This window comes from Ornithorhynchus anatinus, chromosome 2 (genome assembly GCF_004115215.2).
Source record: "Ornithorhynchus anatinus isolate Pmale09 chromosome 2, mOrnAna1.pri.v4, whole genome shotgun sequence".
Classification (NCBI taxonomy): Eukaryota; Metazoa; Chordata; class Mammalia; order Monotremata; family Ornithorhynchidae; genus Ornithorhynchus; species Ornithorhynchus anatinus.
In genome coordinates, this window is record NC_041729.1 from 17,482,648 (window position 1) to 17,506,016 (window position 23,369).

Below are 23,369 nucleotides of genomic sequence, written 5' to 3' on the forward strand. Positions count from 1 at the left end.
GCCCGCGGCGGAGGCGGCCCCGAGGCCCGGCTGACGGGCAAAAAGCGCCGCGCCCGCCCTCAAATGCGGGGAAAAAAAAACCCAAACCAAGCGATGCCGCCGCCCCTCACCGCACCCCGGCCTCCCTCAAGACGCTCATCCCGTCGCGAAGCGCGGGAGCCGCCCGCCGCCGACCGCCCGCGCAACCCCGGCCATGGCGGCCTGAGGGGAGGCGCGAGGCCGCGCCAACTCTCGCGAGAGCCGCTCGGAAAATGGCGGCGGGAGGGAGACGACGGGGCCGCAGGGCCGCCCTCGCCACGGCCGCTCCCTGGCCACGGCCCGCACCAGCGCCCGCCTGCTTCTTACAGTAATAATCATGGCATTTCTTACTTTATTACTTTTTTATTACTTTTATTTATTATTACTAAGAGTAATGGCATTTGTGAAGCTATTACACTGGGCAAAGCACTGTTCTAAGGGGAAGGATACAAGGTGATCAGGTTAATAATAATAACGTTGGTATTTGTTAAGCGCTTACTAGGTGCCGAGCACTGGTCTAAGCGCTGGGGGAGATACGGGGGAATCAGGTTGCCCCACGTGGGGCTCACACTCTTAATAATAATATAATAATGTTGGTATTTGTTAAGCGCTTACTAGGTGCAGAGCACTGTTCTAAGCGCTGGGGTAGGCACAGGGGAATCAGGTTGTCCCACTTGGGGCTCACAGTCTTCATCCCCATTTTACAGATGAGGGAACTGAGGCCCTGAGAAGTGAAGTGACTTGCCCACAGTCACCCAGCTGACAAGGGGCAGAGCTGGGAGTCGAACTCATGACCTCTGAATCCCAAGCCCAGGCCCTTTCCACTGAGCCATGCTGCTTCTCCCATGTGGGGTTCACAGTCTTCATCAGTGTGGTTCAGTGGAAAGAGCCCGGGCTTGGGAGTCAGAGGTCATGGGTTCGAATCCAATTGTCAGCTGTGGGCAAGTCACTTCACTTTTCTGGGCCTCAGTGACCTCATCTGTAAAATGGGGATTAAAACTGTGAGCCCCATTTGGGACAACCTGATCACCCTGTGTCTACCCCAGCGCTTAAAATAGTTCTCTGCACATAGTAAGCGCTTTAACAAATACCAACTTTTTTTTTTTCATCCCCATTTCACAGATGGGGTAACTGAGGCACAGAGAAGTTAAGTGACTTGCCCAAAGTCACACATCGGACAAGTGGTGAAGCTGGAACCCATGACTGCTGACTCCCAAGCCTGTGCTCTTTCCACTGAGCCACGCTGGGTAGATGCAAACTAAGTTTGGGCACGGACCACATCCCGTGTGGCACGCTCACTAGGTGCGGAGCACTGTCTAAGCGCTTAAAAAGTGATGGTTTTTGTTAAGCGCTTACTATGTGTCAAGCACTAAGGTGATCAGGTTGTCCCACGTGAGGCTCACAGTCTTCATCCCATTTTGCAGAGGAGGTCACTGAGGCCCAGAAAAGTGATGTAACTTGCCCATGATGTCTTGTTTGTGTCCATCTGTCTCCCCTGATTAGACTGTAAGCCCATCATTGGACAGGGATTGTCTCTATCTGTTGCCGAATTGTACATTCCAAGCGCTTAGTACAGTGCTCTGCACATGGTAAGCACTCAATACTATTGAAAAATACTATTGACTGGAGCGCACTGTATTTAATGCCCATTTTATAGGGGAGGTAATTGAGGCACTAAGAAGTTAAGCACTTAGTACACTGCTCCACAGTGTAAAAACTCAATAAATACTATTAATTGATTGAAAAAAAGTCACAGCTGTTGAGAGCCAAAGTTTGAAAGGATAAAGAAATATGTAAGTTAAAAAAAATAAATCGTCAGGGGTGTAAACACAAGTGCTAAAGGTGATAGTGGATGCTTGTAACCTGAAAAGGTGGAGCTTAATTAGGGCAAGACTGGTTGAGAGGGTGGGTTTTCAGGAAGGCTTTGAAGATGGGAAAAGCTGTGGGCTGGCAGATTGGGTTTGGTGGGAGGGAGAGGAGGACATTTCAGGAAGGAGGAAAGGAAATGGCTAGAGGTGGGACAGTGGGGAAAGAGGCATAGGGATTTTCTCTTGTGAGGAACAAAGCCTCCAAGTTAGTGTGTAGAGGGAGAGTTGATGGGGCACCATGAGGATGAAAGGAGCAATCTAGTGGCACAATCTTGGGTGGATTTGCTAGTGTGGAATCCTTACCTCAGCTCCCAACCATGGGCACTAGGACTCTGGTACTACAACTGGGCATCTGAACCCCCAAATGACAGAAATTTGTCACTTGAAATTTTTTTATATTCTTTTACATCACTAAAACACCAATGCTTTGAGTATTCTTGCCTATTGTTATATTCTTTTTGATTATTAAAATTACACAGTGATTACTATCGATATGGTCTCCTGGGTTTCTCTGAGACTTCACCAGCGCACTTGAAAGTGCAGCAAAGTCAGATATTAGAGCCATTACATTTATTCAATTAATAAGTATTTTTGAAGATCATGTAACAATTCATCCCCAAACCAACTATTTGTCAGTTGCCATGTTTATGTCTAATCACCTAGTAGCCTAATATACAGAAGTTGCTGTTCTTGAATTCCTTAAGGAGAAATAAAGCTATAGAACTCACTTGTGTCTGACACCACATTCATGTGCATAATTACTTGTGAGGTATTGTCAGAACTTTCCCCAGTTCTGCCACTGAGCTGTTTTGCATACTGAAAACTTGTTATAGCAGAACTGACCATAGTAATCATTTAGCAGCATGGCATAGTGGATAGATCACGGGGCTGGGAGTCAGGTCTTGGGTTCTAATCCCCGCTCTACCACTTGTTTGCTGTGTGACCTTGAGCAAGACACTTCACTTCTCTGGGGCTTCATTTACCTCATCTGTTAAATGGGGATTGAGATTGTGAGCCCCACATGGGACTGTGTCCAACCCATTTGCTTCTATCATCCTCAGTGCTTAGTACAGTGCTTCACACATACTAAACATTTAACAAATACCATAATTAATATTATTTAGCTATTTCTAAGGTGAACCTTTCACTTCAAAGTCACCTCCTCCAGGAGATATTCCATTTCGCTACCAAACCTCAACTTCCCAGTCATACCATCAGGCACATTTAGCACTCAAGTTTATTCTACTTCTCTTTTTTTAATTTCTGCTATTGTACGTATCTAATATGTGTCCACCTATACTCCCTCCCATTAGACTCTAATCTCCTTAAGGGGTGGGAATCCTTTCTTCTTTTATGTTCCTAGGCTCCTAAAAAGTGTCAACTACTGATAACAGTGATCAACTGATGCTGAGTAATTTTTTAGCACAGTTATTGACTTTGTAGAGAGATGTTCTCTCCTTTGGGAGGAGGGATTACAGCAATAGCAGCCAGCGCACACTTTCCACAACTTTAGAACACTTGGAATACTTGCTGCTGTTAAGCTCTAACAAGCCCAAAAACAGCTCTTTCAACTGTAAAGACCGCTAAATAGGCCGCCTAAACTGTAACTCGTGGACAGGGAACACATCTACCAATTCTGTTGTATTATACTCTCCCAAGCACGTAGTACAGTGCTCTGCACACAGTAAGCACTTGTTAAATACCATTAATTATGAACTATTGCTCTCAATGGTGTTATAATGTCCTGGTCATTTTTGTTTACTTGAGTGTCCATCCCCAACTTCCCCTCTTACTCTTAGACTGTGAACCCCCTGTGACTCAGGGACCATGTCTGAATCCTAGACCTTTTCCACTTTTCTCCCACTACACCCCAGCTTGCCATCTTCATTCCTCTCAAGCTAACCTACCTGCTGTGCCTCATTCTCATCTTTCCAGCCCCAATCTCTTGCTCATACTCTCTGCACTCCTGTCTGCCAGACCCCAGCTCTCCCCTTGCTTCTGAGACCTTTGCCTCCAGAAGTCCATCCCCAAATAATCTCCCCAATTTAGATTCCCCAACTGCCACTTCAGTCCTCCCATGACCACATTTTATGTACTCTCAATTCCCCCTTACTGTAATTTGTCTGCTTCCCCCACTAGCCTCTAAATTCCTTTGGTACCCTTTGGAGGGTTTAGGACAGTGTCTAGCACAGTAGGCAAATACCATTTAATGAATGGATGATGGAGAAATGAACCCAAAATATGCACTGTATTAATCCCTCACTTAACTGAGTATTTTGAAAGACTTTAATAGGTTAGTTAATGGGAGAAATGTTCATTAAATTATTTCAAACAAGCACAGAAAGATTACAGCAAGAACTCAAGTTGATTTTACATCCGATGAGAAAATAATTCCACTTTGGGGGAAATTATCTAGTTTGATTTCTCCTCGTGAAGGAATGAGAATGAATAGAAAGAATGACTTAAAAAAAATATGGACTCTTTGAGTTAGTACTATTTCTTGGGTTATTTCTGGAGGACAACTGACAGCATCCAGTCTCTTAAATGGATGCTGTAATTACTGTTATAGGATAATTCAATTACAAGCACTTACATTTAGCTCATTTAAAGAATGCATATAAAATTATTTCTGCGTTTCAAGGTGCAGCTCAAAAGATGGCAGAAATTCTCAAATGAATCAGGTAAGAGGCCATTTAACTTCAAGAAGTATTTGGTAAAAATTACTTTGTAAAGGGTCTTAAAGGTAGGAATTTTTGAAAACCATGCAAATACCCACTGTGAGCTAAAATGAGTGACAGAAATCGTGTGAATTAATCTAATTCATGAATTGCATAGATTTTTTTTACATGGCTGAAACTGGAAGGGATAAACCAAACTTGCAAAAATAAATCCCCAAATGCTGTTGACAAGGATACTTTTAATCCTACATGTTCTGGCAGTTAATGCCAACTGTTGCCCACATCTGTACCAAAACTGCCTTCAGTGAGTTTAACATTGAGAAACCTCTTATATGTCAAATGCATCACAAATGTTGATATTGGCACACAGAAGGACATCTAGCACCAATTGCTGTGTGCAATCGAACAAAAAAAAAAATGGTCTTGTTGGGTCTTTTCTTCGATAGTTCTTTTTAGCAGGTCACTACTTGTTAAAATTCCTCTGTAACAAAATTTTCCCCATATTATTTTTGCCATGTTTCATTTTCATTAAGTATAAAGTTTTCAAGATTGCAATGTCCTTGAGGAAAATGGCCATCAACACATTTTATGGGTTCTGAAATTCTGAAAGTTTTCTCTTCATGTGTAGTGCTTGTCTCTGTACTACACTCTATCATTTAAATACCACAGTCAGGTTATAAGTCAGCTTCTGAACGGATGTCACGATAACACATTAGTAGAATCCTATCTGGAGAAAGACGAATTTTGCCAATTGTTCCTCTCCTCAGATTTATTTCCATAATTAAGTGTAGATCATGTGTAAGATGTGGTGATGAAACCAGTCTATTAGCCTTATTATTCTATTATTCAAGAACCAAGATCAGGCACAAGGGGTTGTGAGGGAGAAAGAGTGTCATAACTTCAATCTAATGATAATTACCTGTATTTATATCTTGGCCAGCTCAATTCTTGCACAACTTTCAAAGTATGAGAGAAGCCAAACTGATTATTTGAATCCTCAGAGAAAATAATTCTGGTATTTGTTAAGCACTTACTATGTGTAAGGCACTGTACTAAGTGCCAAAGCACTGTAGTCAGCTTAGCTCGGGAATTTTAGTGGCACTCCTTAATTGTGTTCATAAGCAAGAAGTCAATTTAACCAAAATTTGATCAGAGTTCCACCGTGCGCAAGGCCACCAGATAGGAAACTGGTTTCAGTGGTGAGAAAGCCAATTGTTTAAACCACACTAAGCCACAAAATAGCAAATATAAATTGAAATGATGACAGAAAGACCTACAATGTGCTGCAAAAAGAGAAAAAAGCACCTTATGACCAAAATTTTTTTATTTAACTAAATCTCTATTTCATGCATGTGCATGACAGAACCCCCAGTTTATTAGACTTTGGCAATAATAAAAAAAACAAGCAGCCTTGTACAGAACAGTGTAAATGCCAAGGATAGGGCAATCTACAGTTTTACTGTAGGATAAATATATATTTTTAAAGGTCTCCCTCCCTTTGGCTACAACAATTCTAATTTAATTTCATGTCTTTAAATTACAGGCAAGTTTTCCAAAAGAAAAATCACTTCTTTACTTCGCCAAGATCTTCAATGCTGTCATCATCCACCTGCAAAACACGGATTGATTACACTTCATGAGTTGTGGGAAAGGGAAATAAAATGGATGTTGTATAACATGTTTTGAAAAACCTACCAGTTGAAAGTATTTTTTATACACTCACCTCTGGCCACTTCTCCTGAATTACATCAATAATGTCATCTGTAAAGTCTCCCTGAATGATGATTTCATCCTCCCCTGTAACTGAGGCACCGCAGGAGAATTTCTGAGCAAAAAACCTTTGTGCTTCTTTAAGATCAATTTCTGTTGAAAGAAGTAAAGAGTAATGGAATTATGCTGTTTCCCGATTTTGACATCTATGTCAGAAACACAATTTTAACATACGTTTTCATATTTTAATTCTGCTTCATTTTAATTACATCTACAAATGCCCTTAATACTTTGTGATCAGCCTTCCATCTTCAAAGTCTCATAAAGCCTTAAAGATTTATTTACATTCAGAAATATTACACATGTGATTTATTACATTCACCTTCCAAAGTAGGAACTCTTTTTTCTCCAGAGAAGCAGGTCTTATTACAACTAGTTCTGACAGAAATTAATGCTTTCCCTAGGCATTTTGCCTAAATCTTGTTTACAGCATTAAAGACAATTTATCTGACAGTGTGATACATAGTTATCAGAAGAATTAGCTGCACATGTGCCCACAGTGGCAGACCACTACAGAGTGAGTTTTCCTTCACATGAGCTTTTAGACAATGCAAGCCCCACATTATAGGATAACTTGGTGTTCGTATGCGATTCGGTCAAATGTTTTGCACCTGTTCTGATGCAGAGCCTTCTATTAAATATTTTAACTCCATTTTCATTACTTAAGGCCCCGAGAAAATCAAACTGCTGCTACTCTCCAACCCTCACCCTTCACAGCCTCCTAAAGGAGACAAGCCATTTTGTAGACCCTTGCAACCAACCCGGAGGAAGACAAAAGCAATAGTGGAAGGCTTTAAAAGGAATTTGAGTGTAGCCTTCCTCATCGGAGGTTAAAAACACAAGGACGGAGGAATCCTCTCTGCAGAAAAAGAATTCATCTGCAAAGACTTCAAACGTCAAACAACATGGACCAAAAGATTGTATATTTTAAACTGGGTTTACATATAAAATACTTAAACTCCTACTCACCAAAAGTTGCAAGACCACACACTCTTGTTACATATTTCTTCTTCGCTCTGGGGATTTTGGCTATTGTAACCTTTTGTGGAACTGTCTTCTTTTTTTGTTTAATCTGGCCCCTTCCACCTAGGTTTAAAAGATAGAACATGGTATAATATTTCTGAATCCAACTGTGAAATTCTATATAATATTCTTTAAAATAAATCAGTGTTATGTACTGAGCACCTATGTGTGCAGAGCACTGTTCAATATGATTGGGAGAGTACAATACAACAGAGTGGGTAGACATGACTCCTGCCCTCAAGGAACGAATCTGCAACCTAGTGGAGGAGACTGACACTTGCAAAATGTGTGTAGAGTGGACTCAATTTTTTGAGTTATATAAAATGTAAGAATATTACCCAAAACCTCACTCCAATAATATTCCAACTCTAGTTATGGAAGAAAAGACACTTTTGTCACAGTCAAGTTTAATTCCCTTGCTAGCAGAATTGAAACAATAAAAACCTGAATGGATGCAATCTTTGCATTTTAGAATTTAGAATTTAAGATTTCTTTCTATCTACTCATTTGTACTGCTTCAGTCAGCCTTTTTCCAGCTATCATTCTTCTTGTCCCTCACATTCAAGGCTCTCTCCCTTCACATTCAAGGCTCTCTCCCTTCCCACTGGACCAATCCCTCTGCAGTCCCATCCTGTTCCAGGGCCATTCCAAGTGCTCCTTCCACTTTCTTTGCCGAAATGCTCTTTCCTTATGAGTTCTGACTTGGACCACTCCCACACCATAATAATATCTTTATATTGTTATATTTGTTAAGCACTTACTATATGCCAGGCACTGTACTAAGCGCTGGAGTGGATACAAGCAAATCAGGTTGGACACAGTCCCCTGTCCCATGTAGGGCTCACAGTCTTAACCCCCATTTTTCAACAGATGAGGAAACTGAGGCCCAGAGAAGTGAAGTGACTTGCTTAAAGTCACACAGCAAAGTGGCAAAGCTGGTATTAGAACTCATGACTTACTGACTTCCAGGCCCATGCTCTATCCACTACACCATGCTGCTTCTCAACATGCATGTCCTTCCCTGACTCGTCACGCTTCTGCTTCCAAATGACGCGAGATGACCTCACGAACACCATTGACTATGATTTCTATTTCCCAATGCATGATTCCAATGATTTGTCTTTTTTAAAAACAAAAAACAAAAAAAAACTCTGTCCTGACTGAACCCAGACACACTGAAGGAAATTTCAATGACAGGAAATGATGAATGGAACCTACATCTTCAGAGACTCAATGTGAAGAAATTCCAGTGTCAGATCACATTGCTGCTAAAAACACAGATATAAATTCCAATCCCAGAAAAACTAAATAAAATGCTTTCAGTCACATTATAGTAAGACAGCAGGACCTCAAGTAGATAAGCCTAGAAAAGTTAAAGTACGGGAAAAGAATCAGGATGGAACAAATTAAAATTTGTATTAATTAAAACATTCTAGTAGGAACAGTAGTATTGAACTATCACCATGCTACAAAAGAACTTCTGGGTAAGACAACCCATGTTCACATCTTTATTACATATTCTAATGGTTACTCTTCTGGGGCTATTTAACTCTTGGAAAGAAGACCAGTTACTTTACATCATGCCAAATTCAACCCCACTCTCATGGAATGTGCTCCCACTCCACTTACATAACGTTTAGCCAATGGTTAAAGTGGAAATTTTTGTACCAATATTGTAATAGTAAAAGAGGCCTGGTGACCAGAGTAAATAATTTGTGTACTGACTGGGAGAAGGCTTGTAAATGCATTTTTCTCTTTCCCCTATTTCCACCATTGGATGTAGCTGATAAAATACAAAACAAAACAAAGATCAGATCTTTGGGCCTTGCCTCTCTTTTGCTTTTTCTTCTCTTCCTCTTCACCTGCTGTTCCTTGACCTTCTCCAATTCCTGCTTCTTGTTTAGGTGAATTTTCTGTAATAAAAAATGAAATTCCAAATGCATTAATGCAATTTGAGAGCTTACATTAAAATACCCTTTAAGAATACCCGAGATCTCATGTAAGATAGCATTGTCTCCGATGCCAAAAACAGAATGCTATTCTAATACATTTATTAGACATCCTGATTAGACATATTTGGTGGGTACAATGTTCCACCTTCTCTAGAAGAGCACGGACAGGGCAGATTGCTGTTGACCAAATCTCACAATTCTAGAACTAGATGGAACCTACTACAACCTGAAGAAGATAGGTCCAGGAAAAAAAATACAATTTTTTCAACCTGCCTTACCATGCATTTGAAATTTATCAATGTAGTATGTAGTGTAGGCAGAAAATGGTAATAATTCAAGAATGGTTTGGCTAAATTCACAAATAAGAGAATCCTTAATGGATTGGAAGGAAAAGATAGTGATTGTATGTCTAAGAGACCAATTAATCTGCTATTCTTCTACAGGGTCTTTGGTGTGGAAAGAGCACAGGCTTTGGAGTCAGGGCTCATGAGTTCGAATCCCAGCTCTGCTACTTGTCAGCTGTGTGACTGTGGGCAAGTCACTTAACTTCTCTGTGCCTCAGTTCCTTCATCTTTAAAATGGGGATTAAGACTGTGAGCCCCACGTGGGACAACCTGATTCCCCTGTGTCTACCCCAGCGCTTAGAACAGTGCTCTGCACATAGTAAGTGCTTAACAAATACCAACATTATTATTATTATTATTGCTACTGTTAGAGATAGGAGACAGATCTGGATGGACTATCAGCTTGACTCAATATGACATTTCTTATGTTCTTTGATTTTCAAGCCTGACAACAACCAGATAATTCCAACACACAGAATGTAGAGTCTTCATGGAAAAGACACATATCAATAGCTTCTGTGGCATTTGAATGAAAGTGGAATGCAATTTAGATTAAAAGCATAAAAACAGTGAAGACTGAGTCTTTTTGACAAAGAGACCTGGGGGCCCTTAGTTATTAAGGTTGCTAAATTGGTTGTTTGGAAGCTGCTCCCTTTGATCCACGAGGGAAAGGGCCTTTGTTCTCCTAAACGAATGATGAAGTCAAAGAGCACTCTCTAGTAGCAAGCCTTGATTGGGGAAATGCTAATAAAATGGATGTAAAAAAAGGAATATTAGTTGTGGACTTTAGTTTTAGTTGCTTCATTTTGTGACCCTTGAAAATGTCTTCCTTTACATGAGGATGATGCTTACCTCCGAACTAGGATAATGGGAGATACCAGAAGCAAGGAGGGCAGAGGAAGCATTTTAAGGACATGGTAAAATAAAACCGCAATGCCGCATCCCAGCTGAAAACTGGGAGACGAATGCTGAGAATAGACCTGCAGGGTGCACTGCCACCAAGAAGGGAGTGTGACTCTGTGACCAAAAGCTTCATACGGAGAGATGAAGCCAGAGAGGACAGAGAACCTGGCACTATAAACGAATACAACACCATGACAAGGGATAACCATTTTTGATGGCCAGGACCTCGGACCTCTCATTGATCTTTCCAGCCACGCCTGCATTGCAGGTGAACTTCACCATCATTGAGGTCTTCTTCAAATGTGAAAAGACAACTATACAGTGGAGGCCTTGGAGGGTGAGGGTGGAATTATCTTAATTTAAAAACCTGAAATAGTTTTGAATGAATGTGAGCTTCCGGAGAGCAGTGAACACGTGCCTTACTTCGGCTGTATTCTCCCAAGCACTCGGTAGGTAGTCAAAAATACCACTGATGAGGAAGATAACGGGATGCATATTTCCAAATATAATTCAGAAGGTGACTATCTGATGTTGCCTCAAATGTGTGTGTGGAAATTGTTGTATTTTCTAACTGCCAATTATTTACTGTAGTCTAAACATCGTGTGGTTCTGTACAGTGCTATTAAAAGGTGGCATTTTAAAATAACTGTTTCAATTTAAACACTAGAAATGCTGAAATACTAATTATTTATATACTACAATATTAGAATACTTAACTCAAATACTAGAAAAGATTTTTTTAAGAGTGTTCTTACCTACAGTAAGTTTTGCAAACTCATTTGGAAAGTTCTTCTCTAACCATTGCCTACACTTAGCAACATCAGGCATATATTCACAGTACTGGAAGAAAATCAACAAATTCAACAGTTAGGATAAAAATAACAAGTCTACATGTATTAAATTTACAGATATGCTTTATACAATACAGAAGAGTTACTACCCTCACACCTGGCTCACCACTGGAACAAGGGGGGAGGGGTTGAGGGGAAGAAGAGTGAGGTGGGAGACACTGGGAACCTAAGATATTGAGATCACACCATATCACCTGAAGGTAGCACAGCTTCTTCTAACTTAGCAATAGGACCCCATCAGAGAAAGAGGAATTGGTGACTGGTTTTTCAGGTATCTTTTAAATGGCAAGGAACGGCCATGCAATACAACCTACAGGCATATTGGTAGTATAGCTGCAGCATGGTACAAAAGGACCCATTCTCTGCTTGGTTTCCCCAAGCAAACTTGAGCATCGTATCAAATGCCTTTTTTTAGGCAAAAATTCATATGCAAATTCTGCCCTGTACTTTTATCAGCGGTTAGTAGTGCTCTGAACATAGACCGTAAGCTTATGTCTGCCGACTCTAATATATTGTGATCTTCCACAGCACTCAGTAAGTGCTCAATGACTACTGTTGATTGATTGATATGAAATACTACGAGTACAACTGACAAACTGAAAAGCAAAAGCAAACTCAAAATCGTAAGAGCACAGAGTTACTCCAATGACTTAATGCCAGTGCTCCTTAATAATGACTGTGACACTACTCTCTGGAATGGGAAATTAAAAATCAGGTCAAAGTAAAAAGAAAATCGTTCAAGCCATTCACAGTTATAGGGATAGTCCCAAAATGAGAACAAAAGCAAAATGCATATTTAAAAAGTACTTACCTCTGTTGGTAATGAACAGACTGAGGAGAAAAAAAAAATTTAGTATTTCATAAGTAGAATGCTAAATTAGAATAATAAATGCCAATAAATATTTCAGTCCAATGCTCACTTAATGGGAATTACATTTTTTTCAAATCTTCTCCTTCCCCAAACTCTATGAAAATAACTTCTTAGCAAATAGAATCACTTGGCCTAACCGTTGATTAGTAGAATTTTGTAGCACAGATCCCTAAAACTGGATTTGAAAGCATACTAATCTGGGGGAAGGGAAGCAGAAGCTCAGCCTCAGGGAGAGCTGGGTCAAAAAGCAGTGTTGGCTCACCAGTTCATGGAATCCCTGTACAGAGAGGCTCTGGAGGAGTGGATTTTGCTCACGTCAGAGAAGTCTGCCATCTCTGCCTCTAGTCTGTAAGCTTGTAGGCAGGGAATGTGTCTGTTAAATTGTTATACTGAACCCTCTCAAGTATTAAGTACAATACAGTGCACACAGTAAGCACTCAAATACGACTGACTGAAGGCACTCTGAATTCAACAGAGCAGGGAAGGCTGAGTAGACCTGGGGGCCAAGGCTTCAATATCTCTTGTTGTGGACTGGGGTGAGAGAGCACTCAGAAATTTCCTGGAGGTTCAGTTTGTGCTCTTTGGCATTTAGCTACATGGTATGGAGGAAAATACCACTGACTGATGGATTTAGCTACTCTTCTTTTATTCATTCAGTCATATTTACTGAGTGCTTATTTTGTGCAGAGCACTGTACTAAGTGCTTGGAAAGTACATATATATACAGAAGTGCTGTGGGGTGAGGGAGTAGAGCAAGGGAAGCAAGTCGGGGCGATGGAGAGGGGAGGAGGAGCAGAGGAAAAGGGGGACTTAGACTGAGAAGGTCTCCTGGAGGAGGTGAGTTTTCAGTAGGGCTTTGAAGGGGGAAAATGTGCTAGTTTGGAAGATTAAGTGCTTAGTACAGTGCTTGCACACAGTAAATGCTCAATAAATACGACTGAATGAATGAATTTGATGAAGGGACGGCATTCCAGGCCAGACGTTGACAGCGGGACAGGAGAGAATGAGGCCCAGTGAGAAGGTTAGCACCAGAGGAGTGGAGTGTGCAGGCTGGGATGTAGAAGGAAAGCAGGGAAGTGAGGTAGGAGGGGGCAAGGTGATGGAGAGCTTTGAAGCCACTAGTGAGTAGCTTGCTATCATTTTCTCCAGTACCTTTCCTGTTATCTTCACAATTTCCAAAGCTGCTAAGCCACCCCAGAAGAAACAGATAAAAAATGATTAAGTCAATTTATCAGTTTAAAAAGGAATGCCATTATGGGATAGTTACCCTATTTGTCTCTGGCTTCGATTGGTTGGTCCCATCTGCTACTTGCAAAATACTTAACCTGGCAGTGAAATTTCACAGTTCTCAAACTGGCATGTATTTTAAGCCTGAACAAACTGATAAAAGATGCAATGACTTCAGAAGATGCAGCCCAGTAAGACAGAAAAGCAGGTATAAGCTGGTGAGGAATAATTTGTCCATTTCACTAATGGAGAAAGAATTTTCACAGCATAAAGTCTAATGTCAAGAATCAGTATAATTACTTTGATTTCACTACCACCTCCATCTGCGTAGTTCTAGTATAAACACATTTTTAATACTCACTTCAGCTAGAGGGCTATTAGGGAATTAGGGGATTAGGGAATGTTCTTCCAACAGCCTGCTTCGAATGCTTATTATCAAAGAAAATGCTCATTATCTAAGAACTGCAGTTGGTGCATGGCATCAGGATAGGTGAGTACTACTGTGCAATTTTTCACAAGACCACACCCCTCACATTATAGGAATGGGTACACATATCGCTGTGGTTTTAATTTAAAACTATGAGCAGTTAGTGTACAGCAGACGAGTGCAAAATACACTTACCTACTTCACCACTGCACTTCTTGCAATCAGGAGACCATACTAGAATTTTCTAATTAATGTCCCACCACACACCACATTTATTTGCATAATTACCCCACTTTTTTGCAACCCAAAACCAAGGGAGGATCTGGTAGGAAGGGAATGAAGTCTAGCAGTCAGAGGAGCAGAAAAAAAAGAAAGGAGGGGAGAAAAGAAAAGAGCCCTGCAGACTACCCTTCTACTGCAGGCTCCCAAGTGTGGAATGAACAAAAGCTCCTCACCATTGGCTTCAAAGCAGTCAATCACCTAGCTCCTTCCTACCTCACCTCGCTACTCTCCTACTACACCTCAGCCTGCACACTTAGATCCTCTAATGCTAATCTTCTCACTGCATTTTGATCTCACCTGTCTATCCGGCCACCGACCCCGTCTCTGTCCTGCCTCTGTCCTGGAATGCTCTCCCTTCTCAAATCCAACAGTTACTTTCCCTGCCTTCAAAGCCTAATTGAAGGCTCAACTCCCCCAGGAGGCCTTCCCTAAGTCCTCCTTTCCCCTCCTCCCACTTCTTTCTGCATCGCCCAAGCTTGTTCCCCTTATTCATCCCCCCTCCCAGCCCCACAGAACTTACGTTCATATCTGTCATTTATTTATATTAATATCTGCCTCCTCTTCTAAACTGTAAGCTCACTGTGGGCAGGGAATGTGCTGCTTAGTACAGTACTCTGCACAGAGTAAGCACTCAATAAATACGACTGAGGTACAGTGAGAAGGTTGGCATTAGAGGAGAAAAGGAGTTCAATAAAGCAAACTTAAGGAATGGTCTAGTAGAAAAAGCACAGGCGGGGGAAGCAGAGGCCCTGAATTCTAATCCCAGCTCTGCCACTTGCCTGCTAGGTGACCTTGGGCAACCACGTAACTTCTCTGTGCCGGTTCCCTCATCTAAACAATGGGGATTTCAATACCTGCTGTCTCTCCTACTTAGACTGAGAGTCCCAAGTTGCATCTGATTATTTTGTATCTATCCCAGCACTATAGTCCATAGTGGTCGACAATGTAAGTGCTTCATGAGTACTACAATTATTATATGAAAAGTTAGACCCAGAATGAAGATGCAAATAGCATTACACAAATAGACAACAAAAAAAATCAAGTTTAGTCAAAGAACATCAAATTAAATGTTGCACTCTCTGCTACAAAAAGGAAAAGCTACTAAAAATGACTGAAAAGGCAGCTTTAATATTTTTCCACTTTTTGTAAAACTGATCTTTCGCAAAGAGAAGGAAATTATGAAGGGAGAGTTGGAATGAGGAAGTAATTTTTTTTTTTTAGCAAGTCGGGAGGGCCCAATTACTTGCATCCTCAAATACTTAGGAAATTGGCAAATGTTGCTTGAAAAACCAGTAGTCATTGTTTTAGAAATCTCAAAGAAAGCTCCTAAAAATTTGAAAAGGGAAAATGTTTCCACCTTAAAAAAAGGAAAAAGGATGATCTTGTAATAAGCCCAGTCAGCTATAATAAATGTACAGTCAGTAAGCTAACAATTAAAAGGTCATAAGATACTAGAAAGCAACCACAGTCTTTGTGTAAAGCAAACCATCAGAACAATTTAGTTTCCTTCTTTGATTATGTCATGGGTGAAATAGGCAAAGAGAAAAGCAATAAAACTAAATTCACCTAGACTTTGGTAGTGTGGCTTCTAACCAACTCACTTGTGATTCTAAACCAGAAAATAGAAAATGATCACTCTGAACCAGCTGTTATACAGCTGCCTCAAGCACTAATAATAATAATAATTATGGTATTTGTTATGTGCTTAACTATGTGCCAGACACTGTACTAAGCACTGGGGGGGATACAAGTAAATCAGGTTGAACACAGCCTGTCCCATAAGGGGCTCACAATCTCAAGCCACATTTTACAGATGAGGTAACTGAGGCCCAGAGAAGTGAAGTGACTTGCCCAAGGCCATGCAGCAGAAAAATGGCCGAGTCTGGATTAGAACCCATGACCTTCTGACTCCCAGGCCCGTGCTCTATCCGCATTGCCACACTGCTTCTCGACTACAACTCAAGGGTAGTTATCGATGACGCAGAGGCAATTTCGGACAGAGTACGGAGTGGGATCCCACAGAGATCATCCAGCATGTCCACGCCCATCAAATTGGCAGGGGATGTTAAAATGGCCAAGACTGTTGTCCATTTAGAAAACAGAAATAAGATTCAATATGGCTTTAATAAATTAGAAAAAAATAAAGAAAGGGAAAAGACTGGCTGGGTGCAAGTACAAAAGAAAAAGATCTGGGAGACATAGTCAACTGCAGCTGAATGAGTCAGCAATGTAAGGAAAACTGGGATTATCATTCCAAACATGACATGAAAGACAAGGGAATCAACCTTTTTGCTATTCTGATTGTCCTCTCTCAGGTCACCAATGATCTTCTTGCCAAATCCAACAGCCTCTACTCCATCCTAATCTTCTGTGAACCAGGCCCGTCTCCTGGAAAGTTTACCAGGGGCTTTGAAGCACTCAAAATCACCTTGCCTCCTACCTCGCCTCACTTCTCTACTACAATCCGGCCCACGTACTCTACTGCCAACCTTCTCCCTGTACCTCCATCTCGTCTATCTCGCCACCGACCTCTCGCCCACGTCCTGCCACGGGCCTGGAACACCCTCCCTCCTCATATTGGACAGACAATACTCTCCCCAACCTTCAAAGCCTTACTGAAGGCACATCTCCTGTGAGAGGCCTTCCGTAAGTCCTCCCTTCCCCTCCTCCCACTCCCTTCTGCACTGCCTTGACTTGCTCCCTTTATTCATCCCCATTCCAGCCCCACAACATTTATATACATACCTATCTTATTTAACAACTACTATTATTTCTCCTCCTCCAGGCTTTTGAATGGGGAATCAATCAATAGGATTTATTGAGTGCTTTCTATCTGCAGAGCACTGGGGAGGGTACAATATAACAGACACATTCCCTGTCCACAATAAGCTTACAGTCTAGAAGGGGAGACAGACATTACTGTACATAAAATATGATCGACTGACATTTAACCTTGGCTTCACTGACAAGGTTCTCCTATCAAGTCTCTTGCGGGGTCCTCCTCTGCCTCCCATCATCTAACTTAGGGAGTTAGCCTAGCGGAAAGAGTAAGGGCCTGGGAGTCAGAGGATCTGGTTCTAATCCCAGCTCTGCCCAATGCCTAATGTGAGTCTTTGGGCAGGTCAAATAACTTCTCTGTGCCTTAGTTTCCTCACCTGTAAAATGGGATTCAATACCAACCCCATTGGATGATTCCTGAATCTACTTCTCCAATTCTGACTTCTCCTCTGCAGTCTCACATTTTGTCTTGCCCTCAGGACATCTCTACTTGGGTGTCCCTCCATCACCTCTAATTTAACATGTCTAAAACAGAACTCCGAATCTTTCCAACCAAACCCTGCCCTCCCCATCTTCCCCATCACTGCAGACATCACCAATTTTCCTGACTCACAAGCCTTGACATTATCCTCAATTCATCTCTCTCATTCTAACTCAGATATTCCACCTGCCAAGATGCCTGTCAAGGCTTCCTTCAAATCATCTCCAAAATCCACCTTTTCCTCTCAATCCAAACTCCATGCCAATCCATTTATCCTGACCCAACTCCATGCCAATCCACTTACCCTGATGCAGATTGACTACTTTTATCAGCCTCACTACTGACCTCCATTCCATACTTCACTCTGGTGTCCAGTTCATTTTCCTTAAAAAGCATTCAGTCAAGGTCTCCCCACTCAAGAACCTTCAGTGGTTGCCCAGTCACCTCCAAATCAAACAGAAACTCATTACCACTGGCTTTAAAGCTATCAGCTCTCCCCCATCTTATCTCAATGAATTTCTACTACAACCCACACTGCTTTGCTCCTCCAATACTAACCTATTCACTGTACCTCGAAATTGTCTATCCTGGTATGGACCCCTTGCCAGTTTCCTTCTTCTGGCCTGGAACTCCCTCCCCCTTCAATATATAAGAAGAGATCTCCTCTCTCCCCAACTTGAGAGCCTAACTAAAACCATATCTCCCCCAAAAGGCCTTCCCCAACTAAGCCCTCATGACTACTCCTTCTCCCCTCTGTGTCACCCTCGCACTTGGCTCTGTACTTTTTAAGCACTTGATACTCACCCCACCCTCAGCCCCACAGTACTTATGCACTTAACTATATTTGTCTCCCCCTCTACATTGTAAGCAGGGAATATGTCTCCCAACTCTTGTTGTATTGTATTCTCCCAAGCACTTAGTGCAGTCCTCTGCACACAGTAAGTGCTCAATAAATACAACTGATGAGTCAGTGTATAGTGCTCTGTATCTGCTCTGCGAAGCAGCATGGCTCAGTGGAAAGAGCCCGGGCTTGGGAGTCAGAGGTCATGGGTTTAAATCCCGGCTCAGCCGCTTGTCAGCTGTCAGCTTGTCAGCTGTGTGACTTTGGGCAAGTCACTTCACTTCTCTGTGCCTCAGTTACCTCATCTGTAAAATGGGGATGAAGACTGTGATCCCCACGTGGGACAATCTGATCACCTAGTATCCCCCCAGCACTTAAAACAGTGCTTCGCACATAGTAAATGCTTAACAAATACCATCATTGTTATTATCTAGTAAACATTCAATAAATAGCACTGATTAATTTATTCTGCATTTAGTTACTTTTTTATATTACTCTCACCAGTTTTACACCACATTACCAGAAGATTGCAAAGAAACTGGAAAGATCCAAGAGAAAGATCAAGATTAAAATAATTTCATTCATTCACTGTATTTATTGAGTGCCTCTGTGCAGAGCACTATACTGCACACTTGGGAGAGTACAATATAACAATAAGCAGACATTTCCTGCCCACAATGAGCTTTAAAAGGGATGGAGAATAGGTCCTATAAGCAAAAATTTAAGGAGTACCTGAAACGAAAGAGAAGTCTAAGTGACTTAATAGTTAACTCCAAGTATTTGGAGGGATTATTATGAGAATACCAACTAGTTATCCATATCCACAGAAACCCCAAATGAAAAGAAATTATCTTAAATTGAAAAATGTTTAAGAAAAGAATTGGGACTGCCCAGTTAAACTGGTCCATCATTCATTGACAGCCAGGTGCTCAGGTGGTGGAAAGGATATACAGGAGCTCCAGGAAATAAGAAAATATTTTAAGAGCCACAGAGAAGGACAGAGGGCAGAGGGATGGAGCAGGGGGTTCTTGACTGCCAGGCAGCCACCAGGGAGGGTTAACATACCCATTTGACTGCCAATGAAGAGTTGCTACACACTATTGTGGGAACTATCTGACACAATATCAATACACGGTGTTAACTATGCTGAGCCCCAGGTGGGCTAGGGACTGTGTCCTAACTGATTAGTCATATTTATTAAGTGCTTACTGTGTGCACAGCACTGTGCTAAACACTTGGGAGAGTTCAGTGTAACAGCCACATTCCCTGCCTACAGTGAGCTTACAGTATAAAGGACGAGCTATACCTGATCAACTTACATCTAGTCCAAAATTTAGCACATAGAAAGGACTTAATGTTATTGTAATTATAAATGTAACCACATTGTTTATCTAAAATTGAGTAATAATAATAATAATAATGTTGGTATTTGTTAAGCGCTTACTATGTGCAGAGCACTGTTCTAAGCCCTGGGGTAGGTAAGGGTAAGCAGGTTGTCCCACGTGAGGCTCAGAGTTAATCCCCATTTTACAGATGAGGGAACTGAGGCGCAGAGAAGTGAAGTGACTTGCCCACAGTCACACAGCTGACAAGTGGCAGAGCCGGGAGTCGAACCCATGACCTCTGACTCCGAAGCCCGGGCTCTTTCCACTGAGCCACGTTGCTTCTCAACAGTTTCAGATAATTTTGGTAAAAATAGGGCACCTGTCTGTGGTTCAGATACCATCCTATGAGATGGTTCCAATTTACTCTGCAACTTCTAACCGTTTGTATGAACCACTTGAGTTTTAAATTCGAGGATCCCCTGTAGAATTTGGATAGTGACCCACCACACCCCAGTCTATCCTTAGTAAAAATAACAGTAATAAGAGCACTCACTATGTGCCAAGCCCTGCACTCAATCTGGGGTATTTGCATCAGACACACTGCCTATGCCACATGGGGCTTGAATCTTTTGATGCAGAGTAAACAGGGATTATGTCTCAAGCATGAGAGGTGCGAAATAAAACCTAGAATTATTTTTCCTCTTGTGACATTATGTAGTATTCACCCCAAGATCAGTTGAAGATAAATGGGTTGTCCTGGGGGTAAAGAGACAAGAAATAGCATAACACAAGAAAATATACACTTGCCTCCACAGTAGAGGACTCTGAGTGGGTAATCTGCATCTAATTTGAGATTGCTTCTCAGGTCTCCTCTGCAGTCAGGGACAGTGGCCTCAGCAACGTCTGCAGCCATCTCACAAGCCTGAAGACCTGAGGAACATAAAACGACTGAATTCTTTTAGGTATTCCAAACACGAGAAAGCAAAAATGCATTTTCCTCTTCGCATCCAAAGCTCAAAAATCATCCCAAATGAAAAAAAAAATGAGCGGGCTGTGGCCCGAAGTACATTAGCAGTTACACTCCTGCAGAATGGAGTACTAGGAAAGGCTTCTAGATTTATGAAAAGGTGGCTGAGTGGCTGGAGACTTGAAAATGGATCGAGAGAGTCATTACATGCTGGAAAGTGCTAAAATAATAGAAATGAGCTGCAAAGGAAAAAGGAATCGAGAGACTAGAAAGGGGATTAGGAAAAGAGTCACAGGCCTGAAACGAACTGCAAAGGGGAATGGAATGGAGACACTAAAGAGGGGATGAGGAAAAGAGAGGGGATGAGGAATAGGACTGACAGTAACGGTAGCAAAGAGTGGGGAGTGTAACTGAAGTGTGCGGTGGGAAGAGCTGCAAAGGAAAAGAAATGGTAAGACTAGAAAGGGGATGAGGAAAAGAATCACATTCATTCAATAGTATTTATTGAGCGATTACTCTGTGCAGAGCACTGTACTAAGCGCTTGGAATCACAGGCCTGACGGTAACATTAGCAAAGAGTGGGGACTGCAATTGAGGTATGGGGGGGGATGAGTTGCAAGGGAAAAAGAATGGAGAGATGAGAGAGGGGATACGGAAAAGAATCACAGGTCTGACGGGAACGTTTGCAAAGAGTGGAGAGTGCAACTGAGATATGGGGGTGATGAGCTGCAAAGGAAAAGGAATGGTGAGACTAGATAGGGTGAATAAGGAGAAGAATCACAGACCTGACGGCAATGTTAGCAAAGAGTGGGTAGTATAACTAAGGTATGGGGGACAAGGGGGTGCAAGGGAAAAGGATTGGAGAGACTACAAAGGGGATGAAGAATCATAAACCTGATAGTAACTTTGGCAAAGAGTGGGGAGGGTAACTGAGGTATTGCGGGGGGGGGGGGGGGGGCGAACTGCAAGGGAAAAGGAATGGAGACACTAGAGAGGGGATAAGGAAAAGAATCATAAGCCTGATGGTAACGTTAGAGAAGAGTGGGGATTGTAACTGAGGTATGGGGGGGGATGAGCTGCAAGGGAAAAGGAATGGAGAGATTACAAAGGGGATAAGGAAAAGAATCACAGGCTTGACAGTAACGTTAGCAAAGAGTGGGGAGTGTGAGGTATGGGGGGGGATGAGCTGCAAGGGGAAAGGAATGGAGAGACTAGAAAGGAGATAAGGAAAAGAATCACGGGCTTGACAGTAACGTTAGCCAAGAGTGGGGAGTGTAATTGAGGTATGGGAGGGATGAGCTCTGCACATAGTAAGCGCTTAATAAATACTACTGAATGAATGAATGAATGAGCTGCAAGGGAATAGGAATGGAGGCTAGAGATGGGATAAGGAAAAGAATCACAGGCCTGACGGTAAGGTTAACAAAGAGTGGGGAGGCTAATTGAGGTATGGGGGGGATGAGCTGCAAGGGAAAAGGAATGGAGAGGTTACAGAGGGGATAGGAAAAGAATCACAGGCTTGACAGTAACGTTAGCAGCGAGTGGGGAGGGTAACTGAGGTACGGGGGAGGGGAGTAGGGATCTGAAGGTGTTAATATCTTCGGGAGGGGGAAGGAAGAGGGAACCAGGGCGAAAGGGAATGAGGGGAGGCCATGAGGTGTAAGGAACCAAGCCGAGAAAGATGGGGGACAGGGGAGGAAATGGAGGGAGAACAGAGAGGGGGCATTCAGGGGGGAGGGAGGGTAGGATGAGGAAGAAGCCACGGGGTGGGGTCGTGGGGGGCGAAAAGGATTGAAGAGGGAGGGGGGCTGGGGGGCGGGGGAGAGGAAGGGAGCGCCTCGACTAGAGTAAAAGGGAGGGAGCCCATGTGGGGAACGCCCGGCCGCCCGCCGGGCTCCACACTGCCCTTTCTCCTTTCCTCCCTCCTCTCCCGGCCCGGCCCAGTGTAGGGGCGTCGTTACCCGCGCGGTAAAGGCCTCCGCCGCCGCCTCCGCTGCCGCCGGCTACCAGCAGCTGAGGCCACACATGCAACCGGTCCTTCCCCACCCCCCCCCCCCACCCGCCCCGCCCTCCTCGCCCCGCGCTGCTCCCGCGAGAAGACAGCCACTTCTCGCGAGACCGGCCGCTACGCTCTCGCGAGACGGCGGTGGGGGCGGAGCCTCGCGGGGAGGAAGGGGCGGGGCTTAAGGCCTACACCGCCTCCTCGGGCCTGGTGCCTGAGGGACGTGACTAAGGGAAATTCACTGGAGGTGGATTTATTCATCCACCTTAATACGATGGATTCTTCATCATCAATAATTATTTATTACTTGATCATTATTATTGATTATAATTAAAATATGATCGCATATATAATTTTATAGTTGTAATATAGTTATACTTTAATTACGATTATTAATCACTATTATAATTAAAATATAATTATATATTCTAATTGTATGTTGTGTATAATCCTATATAATTACAATACAATAATTTATGGTAATTATAATGATTAGTAATCCATCTTATTAATAATAATGGTATTTGTGAAGCGCTTACTATGTGCAGAGCACTGTTCTAAAAGCTGGGGGGTAGACAGAGAAGCAGCGTGGCTCAGTGGAAAGAGCACGGGCTTTGGAGTCAGAGGTCATGAGTTCGAATCCCGGCTCTGCCCCTTGTCAGCTGTGTGACTGTGGGCAAGTCACTTCACTTCTCTGGGCCTCAGTTACCTCATCTGCAAAATGGGGATGAAGACTGTGAGCCCCACGTGGGACCACCTGA

The 23,369-nt window shown here is 42.5% G+C and overlaps 1 protein-coding gene and 1 long non-coding RNA gene across 2 annotated transcripts; one reads left to right on the forward strand and one right to left on the reverse strand.

Moving 5' to 3' along the window:
* The first annotated feature begins 2 nt into the window (after positions 1-2).
* Positions 3-6,458, forward strand: LOC107548070. The gene is made up of 3 exons (XR_003755401.2): positions 3-346; positions 4,528-4,567; positions 6,108-6,458. It is a non-coding gene; the product is annotated as an uncharacterized LOC107548070 (long non-coding RNA).
* On the reverse strand, positions 5,871-22,654 carry DENR (density regulated re-initiation and release factor). The gene is made up of 8 exons (XM_029052625.1): positions 22,568-22,654; positions 20,447-20,569; positions 12,219-12,238; positions 11,312-11,396; positions 9,187-9,270; positions 7,304-7,420; positions 6,288-6,427; positions 5,871-6,173 (listed from the first exon to the last, which is right to left on the reverse strand). Exons 2-8 carry the CDS (start codon positions 20,550-20,552, stop codon positions 6,129-6,131), a joined length of 597 nt encoding a protein of 198 aa, XP_028908458.1. The 5' UTR covers positions 20,553-20,569; positions 22,568-22,654; the 3' UTR covers positions 5,871-6,128.
* Between the last annotated feature and the right edge of the window lie 715 nt (positions 22,655-23,369).

Bases quoted from the DNA above. Each gene is read 5' to 3' on its own strand.
- DENR (XM_029052625.1), bottom strand. From the start codon at position 20,552: ATGGCTGCAGACGTTGCTGAGGCCACTGTCCCTGACTGCAGAGGAGAC. The intron at 12,239-20,446 runs GCAAGTGTATAT...TTTTCTCCTCAG, and splicing joins CAGAGTCCTCTACTGTGGAG to TCTGTTCATTACCAACAGAG. The intron at 6,174-6,287 runs GTGAGTGTATAA...CGTGTTTTGCAG, and splicing joins TTCAGGAGAAGTGGCCAGAG to GTGGATGATGACAGCATTGA.